General features: G+C 48.3%; 1 protein-coding gene across 1 annotated transcript in view; it reads right to left on the reverse strand.

Annotated features, from left to right (window-relative positions):
• COL19A1 (collagen type XIX alpha 1 chain) overlaps positions 1-16,345 on the reverse strand; it is a 2,318,824-nt gene that overhangs the window by 814,065 nt on the left and 1,488,414 nt on the right. Inside the window, exon 18 of the mRNA XM_069235722.1 lies at positions 11,955-12,008. Coding sequence (XP_069091823.1) covers positions 11,955-12,008 — 54 coding nt within the window. The remainder of the gene's footprint in view (positions 1-11,954; positions 12,009-16,345) is intronic.

Genomic DNA, 16,345 nt, shown 5'->3' on the forward strand with positions numbered 1-16,345 from the left:
CTAAGACATCAGCCGTGTCATGTGATGTCTGTTCACTGATACCACATGCAGTGGGAGCAGTTAGACTTTAAGCATCCCAAGAGGGGGCCCTTGAGAAAGCAAAATGCCTCCTCCATCTGTGTAGAATTAGGGGTAAATTGCAACCGAGTAGCGTAGAGCCCCATCGGATAATGGTGAACCTAACCCACTATAGACCAATCCTAAAGCACTGAACCTTTTTACCGAGCCTAGCGGCATCCAAACTAAGCTTGACAGGATGTGCAGGAGGGGACTTATAGGGAAGGACACTATTTGGCACCAAGACTTTCATAAGAAGAAATTCTTGGAGGTACCTAAACCACCTAGCCGGTGCACAAACACATCCACTCCAGCTTCTATCTGTGGTCCTAGTGTGGCTCTTAGCGTGTCTGGGGCTCTTTTAATCAATAACAAATGGACCCCCAGCATGGAGTTTCAGTGCAGGGCCATTCATGTTAATGATATGAATGGAAATGGGTTTTGTAGGGGAGAGTTAACCAATAGCACAGATACCCCGTGTCAGGAGATCTGAGACATTAAGATAGACAGGTACATATGGATAGAAGGGAATTGAATTTCCCTTCTATAACTGTAATTGTAGCTGTATGGAAACTCACAATGTATTCCTTATGTTTAAGAGACAAAGGAACCATCCAGCTGGGCGCAAAAGAAAATTGTAACACAATACTGCACATTCCGGGCATGAAGTGGGGCACATTCAAGCTGATAGATACCTATCGGCAGTTCAGCGACTTCACTTATAACCAGATTGTCCCTGGATGGCACGGCCTCTGCTCCCTCATCACCATCCTCACCCCAACCCGGGTCATCCCTGGAGAAGGTGTGCCTGAACTGTATCAACACCGCTGATTAAGAAAACAACATTGTTGCATCAGGCGCGAAAGAGAATAACTGCTGACTATTTTGACTGGGCTCAGTACGAGGACATTCTCAAGGAGTTCAGACTGTTCACCGATGCCCATATCTCTGCAGGAGGGTCCTTACCCTTCTTTACACTGCAGACAAAACTAATACCCGCTGGATTTCAAATAACCCGGTGAGAGATGCTTAAAATAATGAACAATACTTATCTCAGCCTTAATGCAATAAAGGAAGAACTTAGAGCCATCGGCCTCATTGTGATGCAACATCGGTCCGTCTTGGACTTGATGATCACAATGGAGAGCGGGGTGTGTGCCACAATCGGTGCCTCTCGCTGCAATGGCCTGGCAATGACATGGACAATGAAACTTTGACATTTGCCATGATACCACTACACCAATTGCAGAAGGCTATGCATGAAGAGGGAAGTGCCCCTGAGCATGTGTGTTTTCTAACTGGTTCTTCTGGCTCCCACGGTGGCTAACCGGTTTGTGCACATCATTGTTGTCCATTTTTGTCAAGTTATCATTTTTATTTGGTTTCCTGCAATTGGGGGTTTCCTGCTGTAAAAATGCAGTCCCCAAATTGGGTAGAGTACAGGTAGCGAGGGAAGTGGGACAACAGGGAACAGACAGAGTGACTGTCATAACTGCAGATCCGAGAGTGTAATTGAAAATTCAACTAGAGGGGGGAATGTTGATGCGCACAATAATAATATATCTTTCTATATGAATAATTCATACTCAAACAAAATCACATGGCCACTGTTAGATTCCTCCATCGTGAACTCTTTCAACCCCAGCTTAAAGGCATTTGGTCAGGTAGGCTCTGCGACCTAGGCCTGAAGGTTAATAACTGACAGGTCACAGGTGGGATAACCTTTAGCTGACAGCCAGAAGTGCACACAGGACAACTTAGACCAATATCCCACAGATAGGCAGCTACACTACAATAGTTGCAGGAGAGTGGCCAGCGGACACGGACATTCCTAAACACTATAAAGTTAGATGCCACATGTAGTTAGATATATCTAGCCAGTCAGGATGCAACACACACAGTACATGAGGTGACCACGCACCCCTCAGGCTAGACATCTGACCCACATTGTGAATATGCCAGGTCGAGACCCACCTCTATTCTCTTTCTGGAATTAATGACTCCATGACAACTGCTCTCACTTTATAGTTTCATGGTCCTCGAGAATGGTACAAAATGTGTTCCAAACTGATGTACTCCAAGAGACAGTCCTCAGACCCAATTCTGCAACTATTCTCCTGGTTGTAATGTTTGAGTAAATGAACTGTCCCCTGCTTTGCCAGATGCCTCTTGTCTTTTGTTTTTTTAAGGTAAAATCTCATTTTGAGCAACACTTTCGAGTCCTGCTTGTGAGTAATTTCTCCACCCTATATTTTTTTTCTTTGCAAACTGGGTTGTGACCTCATGATAAATTCAAAAACTGCAAGTCCCACAATGCAAACAAAAGACTTGAAAACACTTGAACTGGATGAGCTACACATGTGGATCTTGGAACTTCAGAGTGGAAAGCTAACTTGCTCAAGATCACACAGAGTATCAGGCCAACACTTGAGCTTTCACTCATGGTTCATACATCAAACTCAGGACAGCAAAGATCTCAAGGTGCAACATAACTGATATGACTAGCTCATCCAGTTATGGTATTGCATTTGCTTTTGTGTACTTAGACAACACTTTCTAATGTGGATAGTGATACTAAAAGTACCATAATGCAAAGAATAAGCAGAATAAGGTGAAGTGCCCACATTTAAATTAGTCGCTATTAAAGAAAGTGAGGAAAGAATTGAACTCAACAGTTGGTAAAGGAACTATCCGTATCTCATTCTGGCTGATTAAGACTTATTTAATTCCTTTACTGGCAAACCTTTGTTTATTTTTTACTGGAGGGCTCTTCAGAGAGGCATAGTTAGTGGTAAGCACTTTGTAATCACCAAACGGAGGGGAGTGTAACCTAATATATTTCACATGAAGGAAACAGTTGGCCTCAGACTGCTGAAAGAGTCCATCGGCCAAGGGCATTGCATGTGAATGGGTGACCTTACCTGACACTGCAGTGGAAGCTTCCAGTTTAATCCACAATAGAGCCATGTGTTAAAGTGCCCAGAACTTTGTGGTGGAAGGAAGGGGGATGCTAGAGGATGTACTGTGAGTGGAGTGCAGGTAAATTAGTGCTAGCTAGGCCAGAGATACACATGACATCATACAGCAGTTACTTTTAAACTACCTTACCTGCAACCACACAGAAAAGAAAATGCAAGAAGCTTTGAAAAACGACAGCAAAGCATAACAATGCAATAACAATCCCAGCTGTACCAGGATGACCACATAACTCTATGTCATAAAAGAGAAATGCTTTCAGGTCTTTATATTATTCACATACAAATCACTCCATTCATGGCTGTTAGCTTTATAGTTCAATGAAAGTAAACCAGGACTACAACGCCCAGTATGTATTAGATTCTGCATGGTGAAACAGAATGACGTAGTTGCCCTAGATCGGTTTGGGCCATATGGCTCTTGCCTTAACCCCTTCTGTACCCAGGGCGTAATGGTTATGTCCTCCGCTGCAGCGCTGCTGTGCCAAGGACGTAACCATTACATCCTGGGACTGGCCCAGAGGGAAAACGCTGGTGCTCCCCCTGTGGGTTACCCACCCACAGGCCCCCACCGGGGATGGCAATGGAATACCTTCCGCCGCCACCACTGACCCGCCCCCCACCCCGTTTGGCGATCTGATGACATTGACACGCACACAGCGTGCCCACGTCATCAGAGCAAGGAATGATATGTGGTGTGTTTTACGTGGCTCCCAAAAGGTTTACCTACCTAAAAGCATTTGTAAATGGTTGATTTATCAATGATATTTAGGGATTTTATTTCCTAAAGGCATTGGTGAATAACGTTTTTTTTTAACCATTTACTTACCCTTATGACAAATCCAAACAGTATAACTGAGATGGATTAGTGGGCGGTGTGCAATAATGTTTTAGTGTTTATCTTTGCTTTTTACCGTCCATGCATACTCTCTCCGTAGCAAACACCTTGCCGTCAAATCTTTTTGGAAACTAGTCACTAAGGTAATAATATGTGGTGTGTTTTGTGTGGATCCCACAAGGTTTACTTACCTAGAAGCACTTGTAAATGGTTTATTTATATTTGCGGATTGGCAGACTGGAGTGGGGCTTCCACCCACGGCCAGCCGGAGCTCTCAACTGGTGCCCGGTCATAGCTTCCCCACCTAGCCAGGCCCAGTCATACCTTCCAAACCCAGCCAGGGCAGACCCAGCCAGAGTCACTGAAGACTCAGAACTGACACTGGGAAGGAGTTTGTGTACCTTTTGGACTACTTGAAGAGTGTGTTTTTTCTGTTATTTTTTTTTTTTGTTCACCTCCATCCAAGGGACAAACCCGAAATCTTACCATAGTCTGAGCTCCATAACCCTGAGTAGAAGAGGTAAATTTGCCCCCTTGAACCTGAAACACTCAAAATGTTGAAAATATCACTAAAACTGGCGCTGGGAGGCTATAAAGGGACCAGAGGCACCAAAGGCTCAGAACTGACACTGGGAAGGAGATTGTATACTTTTTCAACCATGTGGGGTGTTTTTTTTTTGGTTCACCTCCATCTAAGGGAGAAACCTGAAATCTTACCTGACTTGGAGCTCCATAGCCCTGGGTAGAAGAAGTGACTTTGCCCCCTTGAACCAGAAAAACTCAAAATGACAAAAATATCACTAAAACCGGTGCTCAGAGACTAGAAAGGGGCCAGAGGCACCGAAGGCTCAGAACTGACATTGAGAAAGAGTTTGTATACCTTTTGGACCATGTGGCGTTTTTTTTATGTTCACTTCCATCTAAGGGAAAAACCTGAAATCTTACCCGAATTGGAGCTTCATAGCCACAGAAAGTGCCATTAACTATTGATAGGGCAGACATCCAAATGTATCATCGCTGTCACGGGGAAATGTGATCGGCCCAAGGTTATCTAGAGTCACCAAAGTGGCCGGGCAAGCCGGAATTGGTCTTGGTCTGATAAATGCACGCATCATGAGAGGGCAGTGTTTATTGGCATGTATTTGCTCTAGGATTACCACAGTTATTCAAGTAACAGGTGGAGCTATCAAAGGAACCATAACTGATTTAATGAGTCATTTGCAGTTTCACTGTACCGGCCGGGGAAGCTTGCTGAAGAGAAGCCCCTGCCTGGGGCTTGCTAGGGAGGACAGGGTGGTCACAAATGCACTGGCGGGCACCAGCCATATCCACAGGAGAGAGACAGCCAGGCCAAGGCGCAGCCTGATCAAGAGACAGGGGTGCCTGCCGGCCTGGGCCAGCAGAGACACCCCTTGTAATGGTCATTCCGAGCTGCTGCGGGAATGTGCTGGTTGGAGGAGGATGATAGCGCACAGGTGCCTGGACTGCCAGGCAGCTTGCAGGGCATGGCACCACCCAACCCCTTCCACTCTAATCAGACCGCTGGATGGGCACAAGCTGCCAGGCTGCTTGGCCTTCGCTCTGCCGGGTAAGGGAAGGGTCTCTGTGAACAGCAGACCCTCGAGTCGGATGGTCCTTGGTAGGGTGGAAGCTCTTTGCTTGAAACAACCGCCGAGGCTGGCCAAGCAGTCCATCTCCAAACAGACCAAATGTGCCCAATCGATCAGAGTACAATGCTGGCTGAACCCTCTTCCCCAGTCGGTAGGGAGGAGGGCCACATTGCATGGGGATGTCAGTTTGCACTATGGGAAGCCAGGTTCGGAGGAGAGACTCATCAGACAGGGCTGCAAGGTGGCTGCACACCCGGGCCCCAGAACAGGCAAGCCTGGGCCCTGGCAGCACCCGGTTGACAACCACTGGACCACAATGGGGTCTCGCATACCTTGTCCCTAGTAATCCGGAGTAAGGCTACCCCCCCTTTCTTGTACTCTGTGCGCACCGAGGGACGGAGGGGACCACCAGCGAGAATGCACGGACCTCTTGGAGCCCTGGCTGGGCTGAGGTAGTGAATGAGCCCTCATCAGGACTTCCGGGGCAGCCTGGCCATTTGGACGTGCCACAGAAATGCATGGAGTGTGACCAGATGACCTGAGTTGTCGGAGCGACCAGATGGCCAGGCCATGAGGCCGTAAGGCTCCCCAGGAGCCCTGGCCTACAGGGGCTGGAAGACAAAGAGTGGGATGGGGCTCCCACCCTAGGGCAGCCCAGCCATATGGATATGCCATAGGAACTCATGAAGCGTGACCAGATGGCTGTGCTCTGGTCACACTGTGCCTTAACATAAGGAGTCTGTGCTCTCCCCTGCAGGGGATGGAGACTCTCTGACCTGGGTTCTCAGAGCCCCCGCTGGCCCTCAGGCCCGGGGCTCCGAGGTGGTCCTCGATGGACCTCCTTACATGCTGGCGAAGCCCTCCCGAGGCTTGCGGGACTCTGTCCTAGGAACTTTCCCACTCATCGGGCCGGAGGACGAAACCCAGGATAGGGGCTCCCACCCTTGGGCCGTGAACCAGAACTGGCAGGGGAAGCCTCCCCCAGCCCCTTCATGGTGCAGCACTCTGGAAGAAGGGAGTGCCCTCCCCAGGGCCTGGTGGGGCCTGGTCAGGGCTCATGAACTCAGCCATGCAGGTGAGGCCTCTCTTGGCCCTCCGGTACCCTGTCCCAGGCACACGGTGGGCTGGAGAACGAAGCCCAGGATTGGCGTTCCCACCCAACCCCTGGCCCAGTGCCTGGATGGGGGCCCTGACCATGACCTGGCAGAGGAAGTCTCCCCAGGTCAGCCCGGCGATCTGGACGCGCCATAGGAATGCACAGAGCACAACCAGATACCCTGGGGTCTCAGAGCATCTAGATGGCTGGGCTCAGAGGACAGGCTTCTGGTTGCATTGTTCCTTAACATAAGGAGAATTGCACTCGCCCCTGCAGGGGACTCTGCAGCCAGGTTTCTCTAAGCCCCAGCTGGGCCTCAGGCATGGGGGCCCAAACTAGGCTCTGACCCGGGGTCCTGAGGCCTCTTTACAAACCAAGAACCCCCTCCCAGGGCCTGCAGGACCCCCAGCCAGGCTATTTGCCACCCAGCAGGACAGAGGACAAAGCCCAGGCAAGGGGTTCCAAACCTGGGTCCTGCCACAGCCCTGGCCTGGGGCCCAGGGCCCAGTCAGGGCCCCTGAACCCAAACCAGCAGGGGAAAGCCTCCCTTGACCCAGTATATGCCAAGGCCCTCCAGGGTACGGCAGGCTAGAGGAAGGGAGCACCCACCCCAGGCCCTGCAGTGACTCTGCAACCTGCGTTCTCTAAGCCCCAGCTGAGACTAAGACATGGGGGCCCAAACCAACCTCCGACCCAGGGCCCTGAGGCCACTTTACACACCAGGAAACCCCTACCAGGGCCTGCAGGACCCCGTCCCAGTCTATTTGCCACCCAGCAGGGCAGAGGACAAAGCCCAGGCAGGGGGTTCCCACCCTGGGTCCTGCCACAGCACGGGCCTGGGGCCCAGGGCCGGCCGGGGCCCCTGAATCCAAACCAGCAGGGGAGCCCTCCCTTAGCCCAGTGTACACCAAGGCCCTCCAGGGTATGGCAGGCTGGAGGAAGGGAGCACCCACCCCAGGGTCTGGGACGTCAGGTTGCTCTGGGGAAGCCCGGTTTGGAGGAGAGACCCATCGGACAGGGCTGCAAGGTGGAGGCACACCTGGGCCCCCATGGTGGGTCGGCCCAGGCCCTTGCAGTGCCCAGTCCCGGAACCACTGGATCCCAAGGGAGTCAGGAATAGCCTTTCCCTGGTAATCCAGAGGAAGACTACCCCCCTTTCTTGTACTCCGAGCACACCAAGGGACAGAGGGGACCGTCGGTGAGAATGCATCCAACCTCGTGGAGCCCTGGCTGAGTTTGGGCAGCCCTCATCGGGTCATCCTGGGCAGTCTGGCCATCTGGACATGCCTTAGGAACACATGGAGCGCAACCAGATGACCCAAGTTGTTGGAGCGACTAGATGGCCGGGCCACGAGGGCGTAAACACTCCCCAGGAGCCGTGACCTCAGGGGGCCAGAGGACAAAGATGAGGACGGGCCCCCACCCCAGGGCCCGGCCGAGGCCCCTGAACTGGAACCACAATGGGATGCCTACCTGGGCCTGGTGGACTAACAGGCCCGTACCCCTGGGGGTACGGCAGGCTGGAGGAAGGAAGCGCCTACCCCAGGGCCTGGTGGGGGCCCTGAACACAAACTGACAGGGGAAGCCTTGCTTGGCCTGGTGGACTCCCAGGTCTGGGCCCCTTCAGGGTACGGCAGGCTGGAGAAAGGGAGCGCCTTCCCCCAGGGCCCGGTGAGGCCTGGCTGGGGCCCCTGAACCCAAACTGGCAGGGGAAGCCTCTCCGGGCCTGGTGGACTCCCAGGCCTGGGCCCCTCAGGCTACGGTAGGCTGGAGGAAAGGAGCGGCTGTCCCAGGGCCTGGTGGGGAACAGCCGGGCCCCTGAATCCAAACTGGCAGGGGAAGCCTCCCAGGGCCTGGTGGACTCCCAGGTCTGGGCCCCTCCGCATACGGCAGGCTGGAAGAAGGGAGTGCCCGTCCCAGAGCCCGGCAGGGGCCCAGTCGGAGCTCTCTGAACACAGCCATGCATGGGAGTCCTTCTCAGACCCTGTCCTGGGTGTCTTGCCACCTGGTGGGCCGGAGGGCAAAGCCCAGGACAGGGGCTCCCAACCTGGGGCTCGCTGGGCCCCTGAACCGAAACTGACGGGGGAATCCTCGCTTGGCACGGTGGATTGCCAGACCTGGGCCCCTCAAAGTACGCCAGGCTGGTGGAAGGGAGCCCCAGCCCCAGGGCCCAGTGGGGGCCTGGCCGGGGCCCCTGAACCCGAACTGGCAGGAGAAGCCTCCCCTGGCCCAGTGGACTCCCAGGCATGGGCCCCTCAGGGTACAGCAAGCTGGAGGAAGGGAGCGCACATCGCAGGGCCTGGCGAGGGTCCGGGGCCCAGCCAGGGCTCTCTGAACACAACCACACATGGGAGGCCTCCCTGGACCCCGTCCGAAGTGCCTTGCCACATGGCAGGCTGGAGGACGAAGCCTAGGGCAGGGGTTCCCAAACCAGGACCTGCCAGAGACCTGTACCGGGGCCCGGCCATGGCCCCTGAACTCTAACCAGAAGGGTAAGCCTCCCCGGGCCCACAAGACTCCCAGGCCTCAGCCGCTCAGGGTACGGCATCCTGGAGGAAGGGCGCGCCCATCCCAGGGCCCACCAGGGGCCCGGGATCCGGTTGGGGCTCTCTGAACACAGCAAACCTCAAATTTAGCTAAAATGATCACGCTTTTCTCACATTTCTGGCTGGGATCACCTCACCAGCACAAATTTCCTAACAGTCAGCATTCATCTACAGAGTAAAATGATACCTCACTTGTGTGGGTGGGCCAAGTGCCTGCAACAGGGAAAGGCCAAAAAACGTGTAGAGATTGAGGGGATATCACAGCGTGTTGATAAGCGCAATTTTTCTAATGTTTTTAGGCTGACACTGCTTTGGGCATCCATAGTTTTCCGGGATCCACCATTGTTTTTAGACCCATGTCTATCACTAACTGGAAGAAGGTTGGAAGCACAAAAAATAGGAAAAATTGGGTCTGTCCCAGTAAAATGCCAAAACTGTGTTAAAAAAATTGTTTTTTTAAATTGTAGTCTGCCTGTTCCTGAAAGCTGGGAAGATGGTGGTTTCAGCACGGCAAACCCTTTGTTGATGCCATTTGCAGGTAAATAACCAGATGCTTTCTTCTGCAGCACTTTTTTACTCATTTTTCCCCAAAAGTCCAAATTTTAGCTGTATTTTGGCTAATTTCTCAGACCCCATCAGGGGAATCCACAAATTACAGGTACCTTTAGAATCTCCAGGATGTTGGAAAAAAGTAGGCAAATTGGGCGTGGATAAATTATGTGGACAAATAGTTATTGGGGCCTACGTGCGAACTATCCCAAATAGCCAAAAAAAACTTGGCACGGGAGGGGGAAAAAGCCTGGCAGCGAAGGGGTTAAATACAGACCAGCGCTCCCACAGATATTACAATGACACTGCATGACTGACCCACATGCCCAAACACAGGTATTGTTGCATCTTAGTCCCATGTTATCACTTTACCAATTCCAGTCCTAGGTTTCCTTCAGGGTGTGTGCCGAAATTTGCTTTCATGTCATTATGTGAAATTTCAGTAAAATTACCCGGAATTCCATGTAACAAAGCAAAATTCAAATCATCATTTCATGCTATATTTTAGCACAAAATGTGTCCTTGCATTACTTTTTGGCACAAGAATGTATTTAAACAAGAAACTACAAACAAAATACCCCATTCTGTTGTTCATGTGTGTTTGTGGTAAATTTTTACCATGGATGGTGCATAATTATGTAAAGTGGTGTAATGTCTGTAATTTTGTGTAAAAAGCATAATACGAAATTCCCAAAATTCTTCAAATTATGCTGCCATGATTTAAATCTCACCCAGGCCTAATTTTTATTTGGCAGTATAATGTGTTTTACAAACTGTAGTTACAGATTGCTTCCATAGAACCGTATTACATATAGGGTGCACTGCCTCGGACTGCCCTAGGGTGCATTGCCTCTGACTGCCCCGTGCTGTACCTTTAAATTAGTGTGCTGTGTGCAGGCCAGGACATTACGTATTAGTGTATTCATTGAAGACAGAATGGCTGTATGAATCTGCCTGTGTACCTTCACTGTGCAGACAGCAACTTCAGGGAACACTTCACTTTGTTAGCACGTCAGACACAAAATGTGCACAAGTGTGATCCGTATTATAGAAGGAAAGCATAGACCCCTGTAGAGCCTTCTATAATGCCAAAGAGAGTACAGACCCTTCAAAATACCAAAGTAACCCTAGGGCACAAGAAGTGGGTAATCAGGCCTATTGTACCGAAGGGGCAGTTTTTGTATACAACTTCTGAGAACAATCATTTTTACAAAAAAGTCCAGGATTTGAAATATGTGTCCTGACAATGACAAAACAGAACTAGGAAGCAACAGTAAACACAACGCAGTTTATAACTGTAAGCTGCACTATCATTCTCGTGGGCCTTGTGTGAAAATAAGGCTGTGGGCATCCAACCAATCTGAATCTATTTCTTTCCATGTTCTTGGTAACATCAGGATTGGCTGACAAGTCTCTGTGGCAAGTGGACACCCTGCTTCATCAGAAAGCTATGTCAGTGAAACAAGCGCTTCACTGTGAAAAAAAAAACTGTGAGCGCCCCTTTGTCAGAAAAAAGTCTACACTGTGCATGTATCACGGCATGCTTTACTATCAAACATGCAGTCTATCTGTGCTTTTGTCAGGCGTACACACTTGTGCAGGGACTTTGCAGCCCCGCCTTCCTCGCTCAGTCTGCAAACGCAGGGCCACGATGGTCTTATAGTACAAAAATAACCGCAGGGTGTTCGTCTTGTTCCCAGGAGCCCCCGTCGGTGCTGCTGACTGCTGTTGTTACAGAATACCAACGCTACCTAGTCTTGATTCCACCTGGTGCCTGTTTCAATCACCTTCTTAACCTCACTGTCTCTTTACCTGCCTTTTCTCGCCCTTGCTTTCTCCCTTTGCCCGTTTTCCTGTATTTCTCTTCCTCTTTGTTTGTTTACGCTCCCTCCTCTGTTTCTCTTGCTCAGGGCCAAAGATTGAAGATGTACAGTAAGTGTGGGGCCCAGCTCGAGCAGCTCCTGACAGAAATTAAGCACTGTTCTAGAGTGTCCAGCAGACTAAGATATAATTCATGGGAGGACTCGGCCCGCTGCGTCCCTACAAACAAACAGACCTCAGTTGCAACAACATAGGCGCCCTCATACGAAAACAATTTGTTGGGGTCTAGTGCATTACAGTATTTTCACGGCTGGTGTGTTTTTAATTGTGAAACATTTAATATATAGCAATCATACTGAGCCTTGTTTCGGACTTTTTTTTAATATATACGAGAGCCTCAACAGTGTTTCAAAGCTTACCACAATCACTGCATTTGCTTCAACGCATTTATGATTTACTTACGGGGGGTCCCGGCGGTCCTGGGTTCCCAGGGGGTCCTGGTTTGCCTCTTCTTCCCTGCGTGCAGGAAGAACAAAAACTGGTCACTGCCACGTCGCAATAAACATTTGAAACCAAAATAATGTACACAAAAAAAAGCTTTGAAAATAAAACAATTCACGTAAAAAAGGGGTTGAAAGTAAAAACAATCTATATAAAAAAGAGATTGTTCGCAAACCCTATTAGGCAAAGAAGAAAATCTATTTGCTGCCTTAATACACATCATTTCTGATTGTAATATCAATCACTTTTAATAGCTTCAGGTCAGTTCTTAATAACCCCGGCAAACAATACATTTGCATCCCAGTGATTTTATTGACATATTTCTCCCCAGTACCTGCATGAGCCGAAGGTTTATTAATAAGGCAATAATACCAAACGGGTCAGCGATAGAAGTTCAAGTACCTTAAGAAAGATGAAGCAAATCACATTTTATCCCGCGCTTTTCATGATCCAGACCACGGGACTGCAATGCAGTTGTCACCCTGAGCTATGTAATAATTGCACACGCTGTGTGCAATCCATTTAACATATGTCCACGGCACTATTTCTCCACACTGTTACTCAGTGGTGTCACCGGTGGACTGAAATATGTGCTTCTTGCTGATCGACCTGCATTACTAAAGTCATCTGTCACCTGCTCAGGCCCACTAACAGCCAACGCTTCCTCCCAAAAGCTACAGTGGCAGCTATAAAGGGCACCCTGACCGGAAGTGAGCGAGAGCGACCCTTTCCGCGCTTATATGTCTGCTGATCAGCTGGCCGGTTTCCAGAATTTGCCACCGATATTGACTGTCACACTTAGCCAGATTTTTTCAAATAAAAAAAACAACATTCCATATTCTAACCGATAGCGTAATAACATCCGTGAAAGATTTACTTTGGTAAAAATTAAAACTGCAGAAACCTGCCTGTGAGCTATGGCTGTTGACTTAGCAACACCATAGCTCGTAAACTGCCGGCTGAATGTCAGTTTGAAATTATCTGGTTTACCCTGGTAGTTATTAGCAAAAATGAACAATTAGTGGGTAATTCCAATCACTTGCTTCAAAATATATGTTCCTCCAATCGAATGGGCTGAAAAAAGCAACTACTGAGATAGCCAACAGTAAGAAGGGAGGTTAATTCATAAAAAGGTATACAATTAGCGTTAGATTTAGGTTTGATGGCAAGTGGGAGAGGGGAGTCAGGGTGCAGGTTAGTTACGGTTAAAGTTAAAGTTGTTATGATCAATGCGAGACATCATGTTAGGTTTTCGCTTTATCGTTTTAGAGGTAGTTAGGGCGAGAGGGATTAGGGTGTTGTAAATGGATAAAATTAGGGAGAATGTTGGGATTACAGAAGAGGTAAGGCAGGGGTGGCTCCTCCATTAGGGCGTAGGAGCGTGTCCTTCCCCCAACCCTCCCAGCAGCAGCAGCTGCAAACCTTTTTACCCAAAAATGAGGCAAAAGGGGCGGGCCAGAGGCTGTGACGTGCACTGAGGGGGAGTGCACGGCACACCCCTCACTGCGCATGTATGTTTGGCCGGCCGTCTCAGGCCGGCCAAACACACATACGCCGTAGGGTCTCTCCAGCCTGTTAACACAGGCTCTGCTCTAAGAAGCATCAGGATTGGCCGCAGGGCAGGCTGGGAGCCTGTGCCTGCAGGCTGGCGTCAGAGAAGAGGAGAGGAGAAGCACGGTCGTGAAGGCGGCGGCGGCACAGGTAAGTTTTTTAAAATTAATTAATCACCCGCGCGTTCCCTGCCCATTTTCAGTACCGTGAGCCGCCTCCTGAGGTAAATGTGAGAAATGGAGTTTGTGTTCACTTGTAGGATACAGATGGGGTTTTGATTAGGGCTAGGACTGTGGAAGGTGATAGCGTTAATAAAGCAAAAGAATTTGGTGAGGGAACTAAAGAACCTATTCAGTGGTTATATTTGGAGTTTGTTGACACACTCTGGCATGGCTGGGATATTGTTACACAGGTGCAAGCATTGCAGCTGCAGTTTGCCCACCAAATTTACAGTCTCCTGTCCCTTTGTCAGTTTTATTCCCCTGAAGCAGCCTCACCTCCAAGGCTAAGGCCCCTTTGGGGGTAAATAAAGGTGATGTCTTACGTGTGGAGCATGGCAGACTTGTCGTCTTTACTGTACTTTTTGAAGAGATAACATTGCTGCCTTGCAGCTTGTTAATGAAAAGTATGTAACCATCAGGGGCTCCTCAGTATATGCCACGTTTATTGACTTTTTCCCAGCCTTTGATAAAGTCAATTGTCTAACCCTGTGGTAAAAAGTTATTCAATCTCAGCATACTAGGAATCCTGCTGCATTTAATTATTGCTCTGCACTCCTCAACCTGGTGTGAAGTCTTTTTGGGTGGAGGCTGGGGTTTATCCATGGGTTTCTCCCCAAAAAATGGTCTCAAGCAGGGTGTTTACCTGCTCCATTGTTACTTTCGTTGTACATATATGATTTGCCCTGCTTCTTCGCAAATGGTCGGGGCTTTCCACCAAGTATCGGGGGTTGATCATTAACCTGTCTACTTTACGCAGATGACATCCTAATCTGTGATCTAAATAGCCACTTAGCGGCATTACAACTGTATGCGGACCTGTATTATCTAAAAATTAACTACTCAAAAAGTAAAATGTTATGTTTCCAGGGGAAGACATCATGAAAGGCACTTGGATTCAAAAAACTTGGAAAGGATTAGATCATACTGTTTTTTAGGAAAATTATGTCCAGTACCCTTGGCGATTATCATATCTCAAGCAGTGTTGCTAAAGCCCGGTCACAGGCCAAGGGGTTGAGTGCATTCTATAATGCCGTAGGTAGGAGGCATTTTTCCCTACCTCGTAGCTGTATACAAGACTGAGATTTCACCCACCTTATTTTATGTGCTGGAGATAATCAATGTTGCAAAATAGGATTTGCTATAAAAGACCGAAGGTCAAATTTTAAGAATATTATCCTCATGTAATACTGCTTCTCTAAGACTAGAACGTGTGATTAAAAGTTCACTTCCACAATGCTTGGCGGAGTGGTATGGTGGGTTTGTTGCCAGTTGAGAAGTGATATTTCCTCCCCAAGGCCTTATATATGTATATAGAAGGAGATTTGTGACTTGATGAAAGAAAAGTCTCTGTTGTTTTAGAAATTCTAATTATGCACTTGATCAACTTGAGCTGGATCAAAACATGGTATCTTTTCTAAAGCCAGCCCCATTAAAGGCCTGCCTAAAACAAGCTTCAAAAAATTTAAGTCATCATCTGGAATCCAACTCTTGCCATAAAAAGGGCAGGTATGAAGTATTAATGAATTCTGTTACTATGAAAAGTCAGCAACCATACTTGGCATTAAATTTGCCACATGAGGTTAGGCACTTTTCGATCTTAATGAGATTGAATATACTTCTGTTAAATGTATTACTGTTTAATGGGCATGGTGCCTCAAATGATTGCAACCTTCATCAAAATGGGATCCAAGACTTAAAGTATGATTTTTTTGCCTGCCCTGCTTTGCTTTTAAGCCATTGCAAGTTGTTGAGGCCTCTCTTCTTGATGTTTTCTGTGCAAACAACAGCTGAGGCCTTGCTATTTTTATATATTCCTCCAAATGAAATTTTTGTACCCACATTTTTAACTTTTTAAAATTGTTTTTAAATATATACCAAAGATTTTAGTATGAGCTTTGGAGATATGATCTGTTAATTTGATTGCATGGAACAAGAGAAGCAGTTTAATCGCATTTATGCCTTTTTGTCTGTGTTTTATACTTTTGTAAACATTTGCTTTATGTGGACCCCATCGGAGCTCCATATCGTGAAATAAACATCTTGTTCTTGAAGAAATGGGTCTTTCTTTGGAAACCAAAGTACTGAGACAGTTTTCTCTCAGCGTAGGCAGTACATTTAAGGACTCATTCTGTTCAGGACCACATGATGTATATGGAGCTCCCCAGACCACAAAACTGCTAGCACCCATGCAATACCACCTCCAATTGTGTCAAGTCTACGTAGCGTATTTTCTGAGAATAGTTAAAATATTAAGATGCCCCCACCCGTGCTAGCTGTTTCAGAAAAGGTTGTCAATGCACAACTAGGAGTAACAGTTTTCTGCTCTAAGTTTCTTTCCATTCATGAAACAACAGATATCCCTCATAACAATCTGTAAACACTGGCTCAATAAACTGTGTTATGGTGGAATCTCCCATGAATAACGAGCTGCTTCTCCCATGAATAACAAAGGAAACAGGAGGAATCTGATTGTGCTATTATAGGAACAACCCAACCTCCTTTTTCTAAAATGGACTGTCAGCAAAAGCGAGCTGCCAATCCAGGCTCACCAAAACAACAGTATGCACCAGCTCATTGGAA

This window comes from Pleurodeles waltl, chromosome 5 (assembly GCF_031143425.1).
Source record: "Pleurodeles waltl isolate 20211129_DDA chromosome 5, aPleWal1.hap1.20221129, whole genome shotgun sequence".
Lineage (NCBI taxonomy): Eukaryota > Metazoa > Chordata > Amphibia > Caudata > Salamandridae > Pleurodeles > Pleurodeles waltl.